General features: G+C 52.0%; 5 protein-coding genes across 5 annotated transcripts; 2 read left to right on the forward strand and 3 right to left on the reverse strand.

Annotated features, from left to right (window-relative positions):
- Positions 1 to 878: 878 nt before the first annotated feature.
- Positions 879 to 1874, forward strand: CGCA056_v011880 (uncharacterized protein; the record flags this gene model as incomplete). Its single annotated transcript, XM_037327124.1, has 1 exon — positions 879 to 1874. The coding sequence occupies one exon, from the start codon at positions 879 to 881 to the stop codon at positions 1872 to 1874; it is 996 nt and encodes a 331-aa protein (XP_037174375.1).
- Positions 1875 to 2008: 134 nt separating this feature from the next.
- On the reverse strand, positions 2009 to 3394 carry CGCA056_v011881 (uncharacterized protein; the record flags this gene model as incomplete). The annotated part of the gene is made up of 1 exon (XM_037327125.1): positions 2009 to 3394. One exon carries the CDS (start codon positions 3392 to 3394, stop codon positions 2009 to 2011), a length of 1386 nt encoding a protein of 461 aa, XP_037174374.1.
- A 658-nt stretch (positions 3395 to 4052) lies between these two features.
- Positions 4053 to 5213, forward strand: CGCA056_v011882 (uncharacterized protein; the record flags this gene model as incomplete). The annotated part of the gene is made up of 1 exon (XM_037327126.1): positions 4053 to 5213. The coding sequence occupies one exon, from the start codon at positions 4053 to 4055 to the stop codon at positions 5211 to 5213; it is 1161 nt and encodes a 386-aa protein (XP_037174377.1).
- A 2260-nt stretch (positions 5214 to 7473) lies between these two features.
- Positions 7474 to 9527, reverse strand: mlcE-0 (Efflux pump mlcE; the record flags this gene model as incomplete). The annotated part of the gene is made up of 7 exons (XM_037327127.1): positions 7474 to 7854; positions 7907 to 8067; positions 8121 to 8630; positions 8699 to 8957; positions 9015 to 9066; positions 9128 to 9204; positions 9261 to 9527. 7 exons carry the CDS (start codon positions 9525 to 9527, stop codon positions 7474 to 7476), a joined length of 1707 nt encoding a protein of 568 aa, XP_037174376.1.
- Positions 9528 to 13540: 4013 nt separating this feature from the next.
- ccsF-0 (Diels-Alderase ccsF) lies at positions 13541 to 14887 on the reverse strand (the record flags this gene model as incomplete). The annotated part of the gene is made up of 1 exon (XM_037327128.1): positions 13541 to 14887. One exon carries the CDS (start codon positions 14885 to 14887, stop codon positions 13541 to 13543), a length of 1347 nt encoding a protein of 448 aa, XP_037174370.1.
- Between the last annotated feature and the right edge of the window lie 958 nt (positions 14888 to 15845).

Genomic DNA, 15845 nt, shown 5'->3' on the forward strand with positions numbered 1-15845 from the left:
CCAAGGTGCAGAATCTTACTAGCTTCACTTGGAGACGAATCACACCGCCAACTTCTACAATCTCATCATTCCTAAGCTGAACAGCTCTGAGTTGAACTACGAGAGCGTTGATATTTGCGGTGGAATGACTAGCATGTTGTAAGTTGACGCTGGTGTTCCTGTACAGTTTGTGGACCATTTGTTTCATGCCGTGTCAATGATGCAGAGAACAGAGAGACTGGCGAACTTGGCAGCGAAGATGCCCCCTACCTATGTGTATCTAGATGAAATTCATGTTCAGGAATTTTCAAGCCAACCCAGTGAGGGGGTTCACAGTAGGGTAAAAAGCAGTAAAAGCACCTCGATCAGTGATGAGTTCAGTAGCTTCGCAGCACGAGTAAACCAACTGTGTCTAGATGAACGAGGAAACAACACTATCACCTCTACCGCCTGGATTGGGCGTTGCTCTTATTTCAGCTTCACTGTCATCATGTTTTGGCCGCTTATTAATCGGGCGATTCGGAATTCCGGGCGTCGCGCATTGACACCATGAGCACCCCAAGAGTGGGTTGCGTTCTTCTTTGACGGACAATCGGAATTGCGAGCCTCCTGTTCGGCCTCCTCAGTGCCCATGTCGACCAAGATCATTGAGGCGGCCGCCCGGAGACACACGGAGCATCTTGTCGAGTAAAACCAAGAACAACTCACATCATAAGATCTTGGAGGCTGTCGGTTAGCTCCTAACTCCCCGACGAACACCCAATTCGCATGTGCTGAAGAATGTATTTAACAACGACTCAATTCGAAGGAATATGGAAACCACTGGGTTCAAGGCATTTCCCAAGTTTCCGATTATCATTTCCAATCACGAAAACTCCTTGTCTAAACTCTCTGCAAACATGCATTTGCCATCCGACCACAAAATAAGCCAGAACAGCTACAAATGGATCGCAAAAGCAGTCGAATCTCTCGACCCTGAAACCGACTACGAACTCATCTGGCGCCTAACGTCGAGCTATGACCTCTCAGACTTTGCCAACAACCTAATCTACACCCTCACCTTCCCTAATTTCGTCGTATCAAGCCATGGATCTACACCTGTCTGGCGTTCAGATGGCGGCAAAGTAGTCCACAAAGCGAGCGATCGTGTCGACAGGACGGAGCAGTACAACATGGCCTGGTGGTACTACGGCCCCAGCGACCAACGCTGTCGAGATGCCGTTGAGAGGATCAACCAACTGCACGCAGGTTTAGCGAGCCGATACCCAGACACCTTCACCCACAACGAAGACTACGTGTACACGCTCACCTTCAGCGCTGTGCTCATGCATCGTCTCCGACTACGCCTGGGGCTCTCAGGCTTTAATGATAAGCAGAAGATTGCGGCCCATCACTTCTGGCGGGACATGATGCCGTTGTTCAAGCTTGAAGGCAAAGGCGTGCCAATCACTGGCTTTCCAGACGACTTTGAAGGCTGCATTACGTTCTGTGAGACCTATGAGAACACCCCTCGCGAATATGATGAGAGGGCGCGCTATATTGGACTGTCGATTTTCAACCTCTTTGCATATCGGTACTTTCCTCCGGGGTTGCGGTGGTTTGGCATGGCATTTCCCCGTACGCTCTCGCTGACTACGACGTTGAAGTACTTCCGCATTGAGCCGGCCAATGCAGTACTTGGAGCGGTCATCGTGTTCATCGTGAGGACAATGTTCCTCATCTCAGAAGCCTTGCTGCCTGATCCTAAAGTACCCTTCTTCGAGCAACTGGAGACCTTGCCGGAGGTGGAAGTGAAGAAGCGCAAGGAGGAGAGCAGGAAGCTGGATAAATCATACGAAGCATTCATCAAGGAGAAGATGAGCGGCCCAGGGTGCCCATTCAGTGCGAAGATGTAGTAAGAGAGAAGTGTGAAAGCCCAGTCTGCAAGTGCTCGAAACAGCTTCTCTCAAGTCTAATGTATCATGAGCGTTCTTTCTACCCGTGATTCTCCACCAAGGATTGGCTGAAGTCGTTAGAGCATAATCTATATCTACTCCTGTGTCACCTCCTTCTTCAGCCAGGCTACCCAGCCCTCGTCGGCCAAAATAGATCTAACTCTTGCTTCTAACCACTCCGTGTTTCCCCAGAATCCCCAAGACGCCTGAAATCGGCACCAATCGACTAACGCCGTCTCCCAGTGGCGGACAAAAACATCCCAATCGTATTCCGATGGGCCCTTCCCTGAAGGTCTCTCCTTCAACAGTGTTGCCCGATACTGTTCCAGCAATGCTTTCTCTCCTTTATCCATCGGCAGCTGATCGGGTATATCCTCATGCTGCGTGAGCATCTCAAGAGGTACTGAGCAGGTGAAGAGCTTGGCGAGGTCGCAGGTTCCGACGCCCAGTCCGGCGTATTGAAAGTCGAAGAAGGCAACCCTGTCGCCGGCCTGCGTGGTGAACAGGTTCTCAGACTTCACATCGCCATGGATGTAGGATTCGAACGGCCTTCCGGAGGGCGTGAGAAAGTCGGCCACCAACTCGGCGACGGACTTGGAAGAACCGTCGACAGGGTCGCAGAAAGCCGAGTTCCATTCGGAGTAGTCGTCCCGACACAACGAGCCGTACTCCCTTCGCCTCGTCGCTAGGTAGGTATACCCTCCGTTCAGCCATAGTTTGGGGTCCGTGGGTGCTTGACCAGAGTTTCTGCGTTTCTGCTCGTCTAGCGGCGGCAGAAGAAACCTGTCCAGGTCGTCTGGCAGCGATGCCCACGAACTGCTGTGATACTTGGCGAGCCAGTCTAGTGCAGCTCTGACTTGCAGTCGGTTAAGGACCAGTCTCTTCTCGCCCGCGACGGGGAATTGGGGGCGAAGATCGGTGATGATGGTCGCCATCAACGACTCCAACTCGTTGGCGCGTGGCTTGCCCGTCATGTCTCGCGTCGAAGCAAGGCACTTCGCAACGGCAACTTCGTCGCTGAGTTTCGGCGCGATCTCCGAGTAGAAGTACTGCTCGACTTCGTAGCTGAGCATCTTGCGCAGGTGCCCCTCATCCCCAGCTTTGGCACGGGGCGGCGAGATGAGTTTGATAACGAGGCGATACGATCCTTGCGCGTCCGGCCGCAGCGCCGGCGAGATGGCGCCCGCGTCGAAGTTTCCGTTGACAGCGTCACTCTGACGGGCGGTAATGGCGCAGATGTGGCCGTAGCCGGCCCACAGCGTCTGGAGCTCGACGATGGAGACGAGGTCAAGGCCCAGCCACGAGAGCATGATCTCTGCGACACGTCGGGGCTCCTTGAGAGACGCCATGGTGAAGGAAACTGCTGCTGCGGCCAGAACGAGTTGGGTTGAATCAGTGCCGGTGTTCGGGAACGAGGTTGCCGCAACGAGCTGGGTGAGGTTGGAGGCAGGGCAGGAGCCGGCGGCGAGCGCCGTGTCCATTTCGAGATTGTTTCCCGGGTGGGTCCGGTGACTTCAGCGGCTCACTCAGTGAGTGGGTTTTCATTCTACAGTGAGCTGGCTCACTCTGAGAATTTCAGTCTCATCCGAATGCCTCACTTTGCTCGGGAATCATGAAAAATTGAACTTTCACCAGCCCCTTTCTCACGGACGAGCATTTGTAATCATTGATTTTTTTAGGCAAATGCCGAGAAATAAGAAAACAATAACCTAATATCGTACTCAAGCCGTGGCTTACTCCAACTCCTTGGCAGTTTCACTGGATTGACGGACACCTTATCACGGTAGATAGTGAGACCAGCTGGCAACGGCTGGAGTCTTTATCGTTCGCCACAAGAAAATCGGAGCTTGGACACCATTTTCTCTCACGGTGTCATCGTGAGAAAGACAATCACCTCCCCTACAAGACTCGAAACCTTGACGCAGGTGATCGACGTAAACGAGCCGCAGTGTGTTAAAACGGAGATATCCAATCAATTCACTGACACAGTAAGCAGTCGCTCCGGAGGCCATCAGGGTGCCGAAGACCCACCCACGAAGTTGCCATTTAATACCGAGATGCTCTTTCCACTTTCTCACACATTCCTCTGATAACACCTGCTCAACTCCTTCTCCATAAATTGTATTGAACTTCTCTGTCATGGGAAGACTTCAACCTTCAGTCGGCCAGCCGCCGGCGAGCTTCCGGAAAGCCGCCCGGGCTAAGAAGGCCAAGGTCACACTCAACCAGCTCATTCCATCTCTCCTTCCCACACATCCCCGCGCTCGCAGGGGAATCGACGCCGCAGAGCTCATAATTGAGCCAAGGCCAGCGAAGAAGCAGCTGGAGCCCTCGCAAGATGGTTCAACCAGGCCACTTGAAGCTGACTCCCCACCAAGTGTTGTCCTTCGCGTGGCGGATACTCTCACGGCAGCTCACTCTCTCATATCTGACCAACCAGGTGAGGGCCGGGTCGCCATTCTCAACATGGCTTCACCACTTACGCCTGGAGGCGGGTTCATCAATGGAGCGGGGAGCCAGGAGGAGTCACTCTGTATGAGATGTACTTTGCTTCCATCCCTCAAGGATGAGTGGTACCGGCTGCCAGAGCTTGGCGCGATATACACTCCCGACGTCCTCGTTTTCCGAGGAGAGAACTCCGACGAAGTGCTAGAGAAGAAGGAACGCTGGTTCGTCGACTGCATTAGTGCTGCGATGCTGCGGAACCCAGAGACGGACCGCGACGAGTCAACGGGATTCAGTAGCTACGTCAACGACACGGATCGCCAGCTCGTCCTCGAAAAGATGAAGATGGTTCTGCGCATTTGTCAAGCCAAGGGGGTAAAGAAGGTAGTTCTCGGGGCTTGGGGTTGCGGCGCATTTGGCAATCCGGTTGGAGAGGTTGCTTCGGCTTGGAAGAAGGTGCTTCTCCCTCGAAACGACAATAAGGGAAAGAAGAAGGGCAACAAGGAAACTTGGAACGATATTGACAAAGTTGTTTTCGCCATCAAGGACGCCGGTATGGCTGATGCGTTCGAGGAGGCGTTTGGCAAGGGGTTGACGCGGGAAGAAGCCGACGAATCAGGGGATGAGGATGAGAGTGAAGTCGACCCCGAGGAGGCGAATAGGGTTGAGCTTCAAGAGCGTATACGTGAACTGGAAGAACGCATCGAAAAGACCGTGAACCCGCAACTCAAAGAAGGATTAAGGGGGATACTTGCGGGGCTGGAGGGCCAATTGCCTTCAAAGGACAGAGGGAACGCCGCCGACGAGGTCTCCGAAGAGAAGTCCGAAGAGGAGTCCGAAGAGGAAGAAGATTAGCTTACTGAGATGTTTTGTGGAATAATTGCAGAACACCTCCAAAATACAGTACTAGGTGCATGAAGAGTCTCATTACGAGGGCCACTACCTCCATGCACAAATCATCTTGCTTCTGGCTCCGTGCTTTCTGAAAGGCCTCGGCTAGCTTACCTCAAACGTCTCAAAAGAATTGAGCGACAAGTTGAATGATCATCCTCTGCTTATGGATACTTCCGTCGGAGTCGGCGGGCAGCTCAGGCGAACAGCAAAATGTCCGATACCCGAATTTCCGAGGCTTGAATCACGAGCATAAGTTGGGCATAGTCATGTCTTCATAAAGAACACAGAATCTCCAAATATTTACGCGTTGAGCAACTTTCTCGTACGAACTTTCCTTAACTGTCCCCAAAAAGCCATTGGAGCCGCGCCTTAACCCGACTCGTTCGGGGCCCGGTATTCTCTCCGGAGTTGTTGTGGGTCACATTGCCGAAGCCTTCGGTGCGGCCCCGGCCTCAACTCCGGCCCGAGTGTCGCAACAGGGTTTACTGGCCGAACGGCGAAATATGAGTGGATCGGTTTCGGCATACAAGGCGTTGCGCGAGTAAGGCTCTGTGGACTTCGTCGCTTCAATTACGGTCTTCAGTAAAAGCCGACCATATAGCTGATGCCCAGCCCATGTGTCAGGGTGAAACACCCAATTGCCTAGGTACTGACCAGAAAGGATTCGACTCTTCGGCAAACTTTTCAGCAATTAGTTCTTCTCGCTTCCAGACGACTGCCATCCGAACTTCCTCCCTCTCCCGCGCGCATCTCCTTCGTAAACCTCTCACGATGGCGACCGCCCCGACGACCTTTCCTCAGTTCTCGAGCCTCCCCACGGAGCTCCGTCGTTCTATCTGGGAAGAAGCGGTGGCTGGCCCATCAATGCACGTCGTTGATGTTTGCTTTCCATCGCGTCGAGGTAATAGCCGCAGCAGACGTGCTTTTCAGGGGTTAACCCTTGCAGCCAATCATCACCCTCCGCGAGAAGCCTCTTCTTGGAGCAGGCACGAGTACATCGCCTTCCTCGACAGTGTACCAAGCATTCAAGATGAAGACAGCCGACCGACCATGACATGGCCGCGGCGCAGTACGCGAGACCCTAGTATGTATCTTCACAGAAGGTTTCAGCGCCAGGCCTGTCATGAGGCGGCATCGGTGTCGTCTCTCAAAGCTGCAAACATTAACACCGTCTACTTCCCTGGCCAAGCCGGAAAGTTCGAGTATGACAACGACCGAGACGTGCTGCATCTCCGCTTTTCTAGCCAGTACCACGCCGAGTATGTCGAGCAGACGAGTTCATCGCACGGCAGTCCCCATTTCAGCAGTATAGCCGAAGCTCTTGAGGCTCACTGGAGTACAGAGATGGCGCTCACTGTGTGGCAGGCACGACGCATAGCTATCGATGTCAGAGAGACATCGATGCCCTTGAGTCTAGTCGAGATTGAGTATTTGGCATCTTGTATTCAGAAAGGCTTGGAATGCATTTACCTGATAGACGATGCTGAGGAAAAGGGTCGTAAGAGTGGACCAGAGCACCTCAATGCGTCGAGTCTTCAGCAGAGAGGGAGGCTGTATCGACTACTGCATAGCAGACAGCTGAAGCAAAACGTCGCAAGAGAGCCCGACGTTTTTCAGGGCGTCGGGAAAACGTACCGAGAGGTCTTCGATTTCGAGAAACTTGGATGGACTGAGGCTCATTCTGCATTTGGCTTTGCATGTCGCCTCTCCGCGTCAATTGATGCACAACAGTATGATGGTGGCGAGGAAGTCTTCAAAGGAGTCAGGATATTACTAGCAGAAGATGACTTTGTATAGCACCTTAGAGAGCGTGCGTTGCAAGATAATCATGAGTTCAGCAAGGGTCAATGATCAAGAAAGAGATCACTTAGCTCCTTAAGTTTATGCTACTTAGTCTCATTTCACCAATTTCACGGTCAGGAATTGCGTCCCTACATGTTTTACTCAAGATGCATGTGCCCTTCCCAAGACGATAATTGGAAGAGTGACATGAGCGACGAATGAGAGTCGCGTGGATCACCAAAGTCTCAAAACCAGCTCAGAGTTGACAAGAGCTCATGTTGTCTTGGCCGTATGGGTATGGCTCATAGAAATGAATTTAATGGTTACCTTCATTGCTTTTGTTGGGCCAACACGTCTATTTCACGACACTGAAGGTTGCTTCAATAACTACCTACATATACGTGATTGGTAGACCAGGCTTCTACACCTTGTTGCCGATTCATTTAGATGCTTTCGCCGCTCCGGCTTCCTTCTTCCTGACGTCATAAAAGCCCAAACCCCAAGTAGAAAAGAACATGGCTACAGACAGGCCCGTGGTGATATACATCGTTTTCTGGAAAGCGACGGCCCATGCCTTTACCACGTTGGGTAGGTCAGCAGCAGACACCTGGCTCCTGAAAGCGGTCGCGCCCGCTGTGAGAACGGCTTTTGGGTTCACGTTAGGTGCGTGTATCTGTATCTGGTTGATGACGGTGTTATCGAAAACCGTGTTGCCAATACTGATGAGCACCGCACCGCCGAGTCCTTGTACGAAAACAAGGATGGTGAGGGCGATGGCCACCAGTGTTGGCGGAAGCGCCGTTTGAACAGCCACAATAGCCTGGCCCAGAAGTTAGCGATCTAAACCTTTGAAGCCGTGTTGTAAAACCTACCATCTGCAGTCCCAGACCTCTGCCACATCCGTATAGAATCTGGTAACCAATCCATTTTCCCGCACTTGTGTCGGTAGACCAGGTAGTTATCAGACCTGCACCAATTGAGGTCAGAATGGCCGCAAATACTGCCCACGGGAGGTAGTATCCCAGTTTGGAAACTGTTTCCTGTCAACATGTTGTTCTCTGAGAGTTTTGAACCATTGATTCTCACCCATCATGCCTGAGAGAAGAGTCATGACAATGGACCCGATGATACTTGGCAACATGTGGATGCCACTCTCCATAGGGCTGTCGCCAAGAATACTCTGGAAGTAAATAGGGATGAAGTAAGTCGCGATATACGTTATTCCAAACAAGCAAGTATTCATGGCGGCTCCGCATGCCACGACCTTGTTCTTGAACATCTCAAGTGGCATGAGAGCATTCGCGCCAGCTCGGTATTCCCAGCCCATGAACAGAATCGTGGCTCCAGCAAAACCGCAGAAGAGCCCAATGACGACGGCGCTATTCCAGGGGTATTCAGCACCACCGTAGTGGAGCGCTAGCAGGAGCTGGACGATGGCTCCAATCAGGATCCCTGAGCCTACAACATCGAACTTCTTCAGAATGTTGCGGTCAGTGAGCACCGCCGTGAACTTTGGTTTAGCCATCTGTTCAGGAATGTAGACCAATGCAAGCAGAATGCAAGCAAAACCTCCGATAGGGAGATTGATCCAGAAGCCTGTGATGTTGGTCAGAACCTGCTGGCACTAGAGACGGGCACTGCTTGATACTTGCACCAGCGCCAACTGGTGTACTGTGTTAGCGAGCCACCAATGAGCGGGCCTGCAATCAGTCCGATTTGCGAGATCGCAAGCATGGTGCCCATCATAGCGGGTCGCTGTTGAGCAGACACCATGCCGTAAATGATGATCATTGAGCCATTGAAAAGGCCCGAAGCACCAATGCCAGCCACTGTTCGCCCCGCAATGAACTGAACTGATGACTGCGAGAGGGCGCAGATCAGTGAGCCAACCTCGAATATGACTAGGAACACGATGTACGTCCACTACAACATGTGAGCGCTGCTATGTAACATTTGGCCTTGGATAAAAAAAGCTCTCACCTTGTTACTGAAGTAAGTGAAGAACTTGCCGGTCAAAGGCTGTAGAGCCGATCTTTGGTATGTGAGCAATAACGTCTAATGGTTTGACCAACAGAACATGGCTCATGACTTACACAGCTAATTGATACGAACTCACGTACCAGCCGATATCTTTGACAGAGTGAAACTCATTGGTAATAGTAGGGGTTGCCTTTGTGCACCATTAGCTATATGAGAATTGCTCAAAGAGTGTTCTGATTTACGTACCGTTGAGAGGATCGCATTGTCTAAATTAATTAGTATGGCGCTCAGGTTGAGAGCTGCCATTGCGAATAGCAGCTTGTAGCCGGTGACGTGTTTTGGTCCTTCGTTGATATCCTCTAGGGGGTCTTGGAGTTCCTTATCCGCAGCTCCCAACGTATCATCGCCCGACGTTGGCTCGATGTCTTCATTTCCGATGAATTTGGTGTCTTCAGTAAAAGAGCCACGTGACTCTAGCACATTGGGTGTAATATCACTGTTTTTGGGCTCCATTAGCTTTGAGGCGAACGATGAGATCCTGCAAGATGGATCTACAAAAATGGTGAGAACGGTTGGCTAGGCTATGAGGGTTCAGTAGTGCAGTAGTACTGAACACCACAGCGCATCGTTAAAGTGGTAATACAGGCTTAATGTGCAGGCCTTAAGTCACCGAACATTCAAATCTTCGGGGATTAGATGCCCTGGAATCGGTACACATCGCTTAAGGTTTTGACCGACTCAGCAGGTGGTATCACTCTGTCTCGCGTGCCGTCGTACTGTCGATCATCAGTGCAGAGTTCAGCATCCTCTGAAGGAAGGTACATGCCCTGGATAACATTACTTGTTCTAGAAGTCCCTTTGCCATGTGCAATTCATGCTCAGAGTCTATAGCCTCGAACCTACTGCACGGCGGTATCTTATAATACGGCACAAACAAGCTTATCCCGTCGGGTGTGCCAGCCGGCGGATGTGCGAACAAGCTGCCATGAGGAAAGTCAATACTTCCCGCACTCACTATGGAAAGTTGAGCTTGAATCGCATAGAAAGAGCTTTCTTCGCCGAGAGTCAGCCGAAGTTTCTGTTGCATATATCTTGACAGTAATCTTGCACACAATCGGCGCGGTAATCTGCACTAACCGCCGTTGAAGGCTCCCGAACGGGAACAAGACCACACCCAGTTTGCATCTGTGTCCCAGCCGTTTGTAGTTTGTAGCTTTTATCATGTGTCAACTAGTGCACAGCGGAAACCTTCAGCAGAGCATGAGTGCACATTCTGGAAGTTATCCGCGCATGCCACCTCAGGCTTTCCGGGGTTCGTTTGATGTTAGTGTTAGTACCTGTACAGAGGAACCTTAACCATGTTCGGACTCGCTTCAGTAGCCACCGAGAAGTTTCCTGGCCGACCTACCCCTCACTGATCGGTGCGGGGAAGCACAGCTTAGGGGACCTGAGTCGAAGCTAGGGGAGTGCCGGTCCAACGGTTGAATCGCGAGCAGCTTGTCGTGAGCATAGACTTCGTGGTTCGCAGCACCACGTGCGTACCACGATGAAGAAGAATAGGGCCGATTTCTACATTGCTGCTCATCACGTCCGATGGGCAAACGGTTGTTACAACAAGCTTCGATTTTTCTGCTCATTGCAGCATGCCATTTAAACGTGTTTCGCCATCTTTGTTTGCTCTCGCTAATAGATCATGACAAAATTGTCAGCGCTCGACATCGATTGCGATGTCCCAGCTGCCCCCGTAGCAATCCAAGTTCTTCCCGAAACGCAGCAGCAGCACTTTCCATAGCTCTATTGTTGTCCTTGAACTCTCCCCAAAACACACACCTGTCCGTTTCGCTGCCGGACAAAATCGCATCCAACGTCGGCTCGGTCTCTTCTGAGCTTAGCTGACGACCGCGGGTCTGGGTTTGCTTTGGGGCATCCAGACCCCCGGAACCGACACTAATGTAGTGCTTTTCTGGGACGCCAAGCTGCACGCCAAGTGTGTTGAGCTTGTGCGTTACAACCTGCATTAGCACCAAGATCCTGAGGTCGTCATCCCCATCAAGAATCACGTCTTCCACTCGCAGGTCGTAGAGAAGCTCTGCAATGTTTTCTCCGCTTTGTAGACCAGAATATACGGCAGCAAAAATCTGGCGAAATGCCTGGAAGATCTTGGCGTAACACGAGAGTAATAGCAACTTCGTCGGTCAGTCGAGAGCTAGCGGGGCTGTTCCGGACCCAGTGCGATCGTGTTTGGTAACGAGATTACTCAACGTCTGTGTATGTTGCAGAATATTTCGCAAGGTTGCCGTTGATCTGCCTTTCGCTCCTCCTGGTGAAGTCTCGGCTTTTGCACAGGATTTGACGGGACCAGCTCGAATAGACACGAAGTAAGGCTGGCCACCTCACATGTCAAGGCCGCATTGAATGAGCTTTCCGGCGGCGGGGGCGGGTCACACTGCTGGTCCTCGATTGGCGGCTCTGGTTCTTTTGGTGGAGGTTCCGAATTGTCAGATGAGGACTGGAGAGATTCACCTGAGCTACTTTGCTCCGATACTAAGTTGACAGAATTTGAGCCGTCGGAGCTCCAAGCCATCCAGTCCGTGGCAAGATCAGATGCGAAGAAGTTCATCAGCTCTCCGTCATGAGCCAAGACCCCAGATAGTGGCGGACTCTCCAAGCCGGACGCCATCTACATCAATCAGTATCGAATGAGGGCTGGGGAGTTGGGGAAGTGCACCCAGTGCTTCTACTGACCATTGCAGGATCTATTGGGGTGAGTCCTGTGTGATTCTCTTCCCATGCACCTCGCCTATCGCATGGTTCTTGCCATAGCGCCGGCGGAATGAACGAAATTCCCCTCGGATCAACCAGATGAAGTGAAGCTGACCCTGCCCTCCCCGCTCGCGATCTCGGCGGGCGACCAACGCGACGAGAATGATTCTTTCTGCATTGAACTCCTTTACGACTGCATCTCTCGCATGATGGATTGGAGCTCCCAGCGGCAGGCCAGTCGCATCGTAATTTCTGTGCTCGACATCGCTCGCAGGCTAGGCTGTTCGTGCGTTTGGAAGGATCGGTGGAAGACATGGTGGTGAGGTGCTGTAGTTTAGTTCGTGTCTTTCGGCCGGATACGAGCAAGCTTCACGTTGGCTTCAATGTGACATGAGGAGGCGAAAGTGTACGCCAGATGACATGAGAGTAAGTGCACTAGCGAAAAAGAAGAATCCGAGGATGTCGGGCCATATACGACAATTAGACGTCCGCTGCACAGTAAGTTCAATGCGTGAGCTCGAAATCGGTAAAGTAGGCGCTACTATCAGATCTAAGAAAAGAGACTAATGCGACGATGTCTGCCCATCATCACATGGGTACGATACTCGCTCAGGAGGTACTTGGCCCCGGAATGTCAGTAGTTGCATGCGGGTGCTCAAAGCTGACTCGTGATAAGGTTAAGCGATCATTAATCTCCAAAAAGACAGCCAGCATCAACTGTAGCTGGCGAACTTTAATAACCTGTAGGACGCTGTCAACGACACAAGGTGAAGCGGAGGATACCGAAGTGTCAGCACTATGCAGCAGAGATGCTCCCAGATGAGGGGTAGCTACATGTAGTGAGGGGAGCATCTTGCGGCCCTGTCTCCTCGTGTCATGAAGGAACATGTTCTGGGTTACGCCTGATGGCATATTCACGGTAAGGATACTGTGCGAAGGATGCCCCTCAAAAGCAGGAAGGGTTACGTACAACAGAAACTCCCTCAAACTTTGAAGGCGACTTGCGTTGCAACGGGACGCTGGCATCCTAGGTAGAGCTAGGTGAGGGCAGCGAGCAAAGCCTTGTTAACCCCAGCCCAAACCCTTAAGCCCCGTCTGTATTGCCACGGGAAAGGTGAGAGCTCCATGGAACACATGGCACTTTTCGCTATCTGCATTCAGCCTCAGAAAGACGGAGCTCAGGCCACCGGGGGAGATACCGGTACTCAGACAGATACTCGGGTTGCGGAGCGTGGGGGATTTCCGGGGGTCGCGACATGCACCTTCGCGATCATAACATCGTATCAGGGAGAAAGTAAGTCGCGGTTCCACTGTAAGCAAACAAGCTTTGTGGCAACATACAATTCCAGAAATCTCCTTGGTCGAAAGACTCAATCGATTTGTTTAACTACGGACCAACCTCTCAGCATGTAGCAAACACCTGAATGCAACGTCAAGGGACATGGTCCGAGTTGCCAGCTCACGTTGCTGACAGCTAGCACAACCGAAGCTTATGCTTTCGCGTTCTGAACTCTATTGTCACAACTGACTCGCCGTCCTCACCGAATATCAGCCAAAGCTCATCCCATTACTGGGTTAATCACATCGCAAGGCTGTCCACACCACACCCAGTACCATGCAGCTGGTAAAAGGTTCTCCTTTTAAACTTCATGTTTCGTCACTGAGAAGGTAACTACCCCTTTCAAAAGAAAGAAAACTACTCAAAGCAGTGTTTCGGGGTGGCGGAAAACCCAAACCAATATCGAACCGCTTCATAATGAAGACTAGAACCCCAAATCAGCCAGCCAGGTCTCTGCACGCGCCTTCATTTGACCCATCATTCCAACACCATAGACCAGCCAGATCTTCCACCTTGCGAGCTCTTCCGGGAACTCCGCTTCTTCGGAAAAGGCACTTCCTAAGTATTGACACCCCCCGGTTTCACCTCCAAAGACTCTGTTTGTGAATACTGCCAGACCTGTATCTCGGCCGAATGGCATTTGAACCTTAACATATTGGTGTTCCAGCTCGAAGCGCCATTGCTTGCCGGCTGACCGCAACTCAACGATATGACCGGTCGAGCGTCCAGCAACTGAAGCACGAGCCCCACGTCCATGCTGAGTTGCCAAGACTTTTACATAGTCTCCCTCCGGCGGTTCATTAATAGGCGGTCCGCTGGTTTGTGTCGAGGCGAGCTTCTGTCCACTTTTGAACAATATAGCCGTGTAGTGAGGGGTCCTGCCGCCGACTCTCGACGTGGGCTCCCAGTAGAAGAACGAGTACGGACCGGCAGTTCCGCGGATAATGCGGAAGCCCCAGATGATCTTGAACCAGTTGTCTGTGGCCCACAAGTGGAAATGGCCGCCCATCCCGGAGTACGACACCGACCCACCCCGGCGTCCCTTGATTGTCAAGTTACCCCGGACCTGGGCAGCAGGGACGGTGCCATGCATGTGGAGCCCCGGTGCCACCTGTGATGAGCTTCGCGGCGACGCGTGTAATGTTCCGTCGGGGAAATGGCCCGGGGCCGAGCCGGCGAGGAGGAAGCTTCCGTGGAACTTGGGCGTCCTCACGGAAAAGGTGGTACTGGCTCCGATTTCCGTTTCTCTGGGGACGCGAAATTCGAATGAGTGGCTGTCAGACGTCCAGGTGCTGGCCACGAAGTCTCCGCAGTCGTAGATGGAGGATTCGTCGACAAAAGCAAGCTCTTGGATCTTGGTGCCGTCTTCCAGCAAGGCGTAAAACTCAACATGGAGGTTGCCCTGCCCGAAGAATGAATAGGAGGCATCTCGACCGAGAGAGAGAAAGATACCACTCGACCCATTGTCGGACACACTATCAAAGACCCACTGCTCCCAAGGAGTTGAGTTGATGCCAGACAACTTGCCAACGGTGGGGTGCTCATCGTGCTTCCGTGGACCAAAGTGCACATCTCCCGCCACCATCTCATAAGACCCAATTCGGTGCTCTTTGCATCCCTGCTTCCAATCTTGTGATTGGCTTTGGGGTATCCCATGGAGATTGCTGCTATCATCATGGGCCAGGTGCTTCTGCTGTTGGAATCTGGATTCCGTCGATACGGTTGTGACAGCCTCGAAGAGGATCAGACCCCACAGCTTCAAACGAACCATCGTCTCAACGTTTCGAGCTTGTGTGACGACGTATTGAAATGACTCATTCGAACTTTAAACGGCAGTTGAAGAAAGCGGTGAGAACAACAGAGAGTAACAGATGACTAGGGGACACGCAGCAAAGGGTTGGAACATTAGAACAGGTATTTCAATTGATATAACCCATACGGATTGGAAAACACTACAGCTGATGGGGCCAGCAATAACTCTAATTCAATGTCATGGCCAGAGTTCTAGGCTACATGTGGGCCACTTATTCGAACGGCCATACCGATCCAATAGGCCGCTGCATCCCGACCACTCGGCCTCCAGACTGAAAGCCCCTGGGATTATAGCTACTCAACACATGATTGGAGGCTGAGAAGGTTACCCCTAGTCGGCAATTATCATTAATCGGATGTTTAGTACGAGAAATCTCGGGCCCGAATGCGACTGAGCAGCGCCACCCGAATAGTCTCGTGTTAGCCGACGTTACACTGCTTCAAGCAGTGAGTTGCTTCGATGTTATGAGTTTATGAGGACTATGTGCAACAGGCGTTGGTAGTCGGGAGCTGGTCACAGCATTTATTCAATTTCCATCTTCGAGCATCTGATCTCTCACAGAATGGGCTCACTTGGTGTTCCAAACTTGCCCGAAAGGCAGCGCGCCATCATCCAAGCTCAAACCCCACCAGGGAAGCTGGCTCTTAGCTCTGATCGACTTGTACCTAAGCCAGCATCCGATGAAATTTTGGTTCGCGTCCATGCCGTTGCGGCTAATCCATCAGATTGGAAAATGTCCACGCAGTTTCCGTGCCCCGGGGCCGGATGCGGCATGGACTTTTCCGGAGTGGTGGTAGCGACCGGTCCCGGGCTTGATCCAAAAATAGGCATTGGAGTTGGTGATGCCGTCGCTGGAGCGGTTCACGGAGCCAATCCCATAGATCCTCAAGCCGGTTCATTTGCAGAGTATACCTGT

Source organism: Colletotrichum aenigma (assembly GCF_013390185.1).
Source record: "Colletotrichum aenigma strain Cg56 chromosome Unknown KSG_Cg56_contig08, whole genome shotgun sequence".
NCBI lineage: Eukaryota > Fungi > Ascomycota > Sordariomycetes > Glomerellales > Glomerellaceae > Colletotrichum > Colletotrichum aenigma.